Source organism: Adiantum capillus-veneris, chromosome 13 (assembly GCF_014529385.1).
Source record: "Adiantum capillus-veneris isolate H3 chromosome 13, ASM1452938v2, whole genome shotgun sequence".
NCBI classification, from domain to species: Eukaryota; Viridiplantae; Streptophyta; class Polypodiopsida; order Polypodiales; family Pteridaceae; genus Adiantum; species Adiantum capillus-veneris.
Genome location: NC_140943.1, coordinates 121,152,214 through 121,158,071, shown reverse-complemented (window position 1 = coordinate 121,158,071; position 5,858 = coordinate 121,152,214). Strand labels below are relative to the sequence as shown.

Genomic DNA, 5,858 nt, shown 5'->3' with positions numbered 1-5,858 from the left:
GTTTTTTTAAATCTTCAATTAAAAAACCCCAGTATAAGTAAAATAACCTCAAATAAAATTAATTTTAACAACGCATGTGGTACATGAACATTCTTTGAGGTGCACCCCTTGAGCGTGTGCAACATGCGCAAGCAATAACAATGAGGTATGATAAATTGTCTACATTACCAACAATTTATCATTGATGATTGTTAGCATCAAGAATATTGGACTCTTATTTATTTCATATCATAAATGGAGAGAACTTTACTCCTTTCCTTCCCTAAGATACAAAATAGGCATAAAACAATCTGCAATCAATCTGCTTACCTAGTTTTGATCAAATGCTCTTGATGTGAGTTTTCAGCTACTCACTCTTTCTTTTTTAGGCACATTGTGTATGATGAGAATTTTTTGCATGGAATATTGCCAATTTTTTGAACAACCTCACACAAAGTTTTATGGTTATCAATTTGCTTTACATGGACAACACATCGATAGCTTGTGGAAGGGCGTTGTTTTTCTCTTTGACATGCATCAACTTGCCTATATCCTCATTACTTAACACCTTCAGAGTGGAAAAGTGATTATGCAACTCACAAAGTGTGTAGCTTGCAAACTCTACAAGACATTTAAGAGATTAATGTATGGATTTTTGAGTGAGAATGTTAAAATATGTATCTAAGAGACAAAATGATGGACCGCCCTGCTTCAAGAACACTCAGAGTATTATGTATTTGTAACAGGTTATACCGTTGAAAAACAAACCAAGATGCACGATCATTAACAGGTTATGCTTTTTCTCTGTCTATATACAAGGGAAAGCTTATTAATTCAATTTGAGCTTCACATCAAGCAATTCTTTCTTGAACCATTGTGTTTAATTTAAATGATCTTCAACTATAAATTGATGTAATATTAAGCCCAACATCACCAGAATGGTTCCCTTAAAGTTGATGTAAGTTATGCTACTGGGTTTAGTGAGGGTCTAACCTAGGATAGTGAAAGCATGGGATATGGATTGTGGATTGGTTAGCATACACAGGTAAGAAGAATGAGCAGAGGATAAAGTTGAAAGATTAAAGTTCAATATAAACAGGACAAGCAAGCCAATCACGCCTTGGAAACAAATAGATGCAAAAGGGTAAAGAAGATGGTGAAAGTGGGTAGGCTATAATATGAAATAACAAAAGTGGCTGAGGATGGCTCCATACTAGAGGAAGAAGGGGTTGTCGGAGTTTTGGAAGTTGATGGAGTGGTAGTTCCGGTAGATGGTGATGAGGATGTACCACCCACTGTAACACTAAGTTGCATGCCGCTTCCACAATGACTTGCAACACCACATATGAAATAGTAGGTTTGCGCGTTCTCTAGTTTCACCACTGTGTTCCCCCCTGTTCCCGTCGATAGTGCATTTGTTGTGATGCATGCTTTGTAGTCGCTCTCACTAACTTGCAACACAGAGTGTAGCTCACCATAACTAAACACTAGAAATAGTCCATAAAATTCAATGTCATTACCTTGAAATGTTTAGTATTGCACAACTAAAGAGAGTGATGGAATTCTAGTGATCATTTATATAAAGATAATACTTGAGGAGTGTACTAATTTTTGCTAGCCACAAAGACAAAAAGGACACTCATGCTATTGACTAAATTCTGTTAATCCAAATATAGCAAAAGACAATGCTTTAATGTGCAAAAGCTTCTCAAAGAAAAAAGGAAGATAAGGCTCTTGACATAACCTTTAAGAAATCATCTATATCACATATATTTTAAGGGTGTCACCTTTAAGATATCATCTATATATCACATGCGTTAAACGGTGTCAAAAATTCCCTATACTTAACTGCTCTGAGGAATAAAGTGACTCCTTTTTCTTGAGAAAGCAATAAAAAACCCCTTCTATATATGTAATCTTGTTATTTTTTAAATAATTTTGCCAAAAACTATACCTGCTTATTTTGAACTCAATTATCTAAATGCTTCCTACTAATGATCACAATTTTCGCAAATATCACTGGAATTTCGTGTTTTTAGTATGCATCATCTTGTAATGTATTGCTTCTTACATTGTATTGCTCTGACGGTAACACTTAAGCCTTCAAATGACCACAGCCAACTTACTCAATGCATCTTGTTTTATTGCTTACGCTACAATTTGGTTTAGGCATTCTCATTTAGCAAGCATGAGAAATTTGCTTCATGTATAATGGCCACTCATCATGAAACTCTAGGTATGTTTGCAATTAAACACCTTTGGGAACATCGTCGAGTGTTCGATGGTTCATGGGAATGTAAATACCCATATATATATATATATATATATATATATATATGGGAAGAGGGAGAGAGTCTTGAAGCGTGTTCTGTTTGTGTGTGTGTGTTGGGGTTGGGGGGGTATTGTAATAGTGTCAAACACTATTGTGTATGGGCATTGTAAAAGTGTCAAACTCTATTGTGCAATATATTACACATCCAATGATGTTTCAACTCCACACACTGCATAGTACACACCTACAATGCACACCTTATCCAATCCAAAGACTTACCAAAAAAATCGATAGTATAAGCAGAGTTTGAATGTCCAATGATTGAGTTTTCATTGCTTTATTTTGTTCGGATAACTCACAACAAATTTCTTAGTTTGGAAAGAGTTGTACAAATGTTCTTGTCCAATGCAAGTCACATCATCAACAATGCACTGTGATTGACAGATATGATAGCAATGATTAGTCAAGCAACACTCTAATGTGTTGTTGTTATGTGTCGTGGAGATTAAAGAGGGGGACTTGAACTAACAACCTTGTAGCTCACACCCACAAGCCAGGACCATGTCTCAAGGAGAGGGGGGGGAAGGGTTCACTCATCAAAAACTCCTTACATCACGTGTGTTCAAGAGATTATTGACAATACACCTATACATATATATATATATATATATATATATATATATATATATATGCTATATTTACATTGTGTGCCTATTTTAAAAACCTCCACCTTGCTCTAATGCATACATAAAAGAATACATTTTTAGTGTTATTACTCATCTCCGGTTAACTCACATGACATGTGTAAAGTGACTGCCCCAGAGACCATGTCGAGTTGATCCAATTGGTTTGCTTTTGTACCGAGTGCTCCAATTCAAGGGGAGGTAATAAGCAACCAAGAATCAATCATGATACCTTAGCTCTCTCATCAATGCTCGAAAGAAAACCAAGGTTTATTGTAATCCCCCCCACAAATTTTGAAATTTACCTTTGAATTTCATGTTTGAAGGAGAGAAATATACAAACTTTAGAGCAATTCTCATGTAGAAACAATCAAATTAGATTAAAAATTATCCATTTGTAGGGTTTTCAAGTGTTTAGAGAAAATTTGTTAAGTACGTGTTTAGAAAGTGAATAGAGTGAGTAACAAGGGCAACATACCAAGAGAGTCGCCTGTCTTGAAGGAGGATTGAGAGGCCCAAGTGGTGTAGTCCACTCCAAGGGTCCAGCCAGAGCTGCCCCCTACGGTGTATTGGGTGGCTTGCACGCCTTCCCCACTCCAGCATGTAGCCGCCGCCGCAACGAAGAACAACACTGCGGCCCTTGCAATTGCAGGTGAAGAATTAGAGAGCCCCTTCATCTTCATCTTCATCTTCATCTCCAGCTGCAGGTGATCCCCTGTGGGCTCGTGTGGCAAAGGCGCTAAAGTAAAAGCTTCAGCTGTTTTCAAGGCACGCCAACCTTTTTATGCATATATGTGTGTGTGTGTGTGTGTGTGTGTGTGTGTGTGTGTGAGAGAGAGAGAGAGAGAGAGAGAGAGAGAGAGAGAGAGAGAGAGCACCCCACATGAGAGAGTACCTGAACCCCATCCAGGGAATCCTACTTTTGCAATTGTTTTGTTAGTGGGCACCTTGCGTGCCTCAGGGGTTCGAACCCTGGTCTTTGCACACCCACACAATCATGCGTGCAACAAAAGATTTGGGCTATGGAGTCGTCCTACACATTAAAGTTTTACTTTGTTTACAATCCACCCAAACAAAGTGAAGGAAACCCAAAGAGATGGTTGAGCCCCTCTTGATGTTTCCCAAGGTTGAGCGTTCGAGGCTCAAGGGCTACGTTCGATGGGTGTTACCACCTTCTTCATTGGGGGAGCTAATCCTAGTGTATGGCCCCTTTAGGGTGTGATGTGTATACTAAGTCCAATACACAAATAAATAAAAATATGTATATATATATATATATATATATATATCTCGACGGTGGAAAAAACAAACCCGCCAACAAAAAATACTCAAAAAGAGGAACAACACTTACAAATTACATTTTCTTGCTTCTTACACACTACAAATGCCTTTATCTCATAAACAAAACCATATTTTCTAAGCCATTTTGATTATCTCTAATAAACTCACACCTTGTGATGCTAATCATTAATTCTTGTAGCCCTTTTGATGGTCTCTAATAAACTCATACCTTGTGATGCTAATCATTAATTCTTGTGACACTTTAACCTTCATTTATCTAAAAGAAATTATGTGCTTTCAATTTCTTGTACCTTTTTCTCCTCTTGCCCACGTGCACTACCACCACATTTCTTATTTTGCAACAAACACTGAAAGCTTCTTGCTCTTGTGGTTCTTTTTATGGTACGCCTGTAGACAAGAACAAAGCAACCACTAGAGCCAATGCTACTACTACTTGAGTAGGCAAGCCAATGAATGGACCAGGGCTAGAAAAATACATTTTCCCTAACCGGTCAAAATAAGGGAAAACTTGAATTTCTTCCGGTTTATAGGTCAAAATTTGAAGCTTTTGCCGGTAATTACAGCTAAACTTGTGTAAATTTGCCGGTTTTCTTAAAGGGAAGCTTAAAATCTAACCGGGATCTTACAATTTAAGCCGGTTAAAATACACTAGACCCCGGTTTTTTTCTAACACTGGAATGGACTACCTCTCATGCACTTCAAGAAGAAAAGAGATTCTTTTTTGCACACTTTTCAAACAACAATCTCTTGCAATCCCTTTCTTTGAGTACAAAATGAACATGTCACCCAACCCTAAAGGTCTTTGTGTGTGTCATAAAAGGTCATAAAGAAACTTAGGTGTCCTTCTTGTGACCAATTTGATTCTTATGAAATGATCAAAGATAGCTCTTTCTTAGTAGTGTCATTGTACACTAGTAGTTACAAGGTTATGAGTTGGTGGGAAGATTGGGATGGGCCAAAGAATAGGGGTGCTCATAGTAGTAGCTAGAGCCATGCTACCAACTCCTTGTCCTTGTGGAATTCCACATTGCATGACTGCTACCAACAAGGTTGGAGAAGGGCCAATTCCAGTACAAAAATTCCTCCACGCCGGCCTTGTGTGGAGGTAGTGCTCAAAGTTGGGACAATGAAACATCATGAAACTTACCACGCCAAACATTTGGTTTTCCTTAATTAGGTAGGATTCACATATGATCACGATCTAGAAAATCTCTCAAACAATGAACTCTCTATATGAGGTGCTTACTCATTGTTGGGCAACATAAACCTGGTTTCCAGTCATGACGAATGACCATAAATTGGCATGTCATTGAGCATGTAACTAGCACCCAAGGCTCATGGTAAACCCCCCATCTCCCCCGCCCCCCCAAACCACTCCCAAAAGCACTAGCCATTAGCAAAAGCTACGGCAAGAGTAGCTTAAACCTTGTCAATTCAAGTCCCATGCTAACTCAATACCACTAGGCCATTAACACATCGATGATAACTACGCAAAACAACTTATCTATGTATCCTTTATTGAGTGCGTAAAATGAAGCAATTGTTCTTAAATACAACTTTTTGAATTACACCCATGAAATAAAAATTTGAAATATTGAAAAAAGATCGTGAACCTTGTCATG

The 5,858-nt window shown here is 37.9% G+C and overlaps 1 protein-coding gene across 1 annotated transcript; it reads right to left on the bottom strand.

The window, feature by feature from the left end:
* Positions 1-909: 909 nt before the first annotated feature.
* LOC147444774 (mavicyanin-like) lies at positions 910-3,721 on the bottom strand. Its single transcript, XM_086527313.1, has 2 exons — positions 3,413-3,721; positions 910-1,466 (listed from the first exon to the last, which is right to left on the bottom strand). The coding sequence occupies exons 1-2, from the start codon at positions 3,627-3,629 to the stop codon at positions 1,093-1,095; spliced, it is 591 nt and encodes a 196-aa protein (XP_086383439.1). The 5' UTR covers positions 3,630-3,721; the 3' UTR covers positions 910-1,092.
* Positions 3,722-5,858: the final 2,137 nt, after the last annotated feature.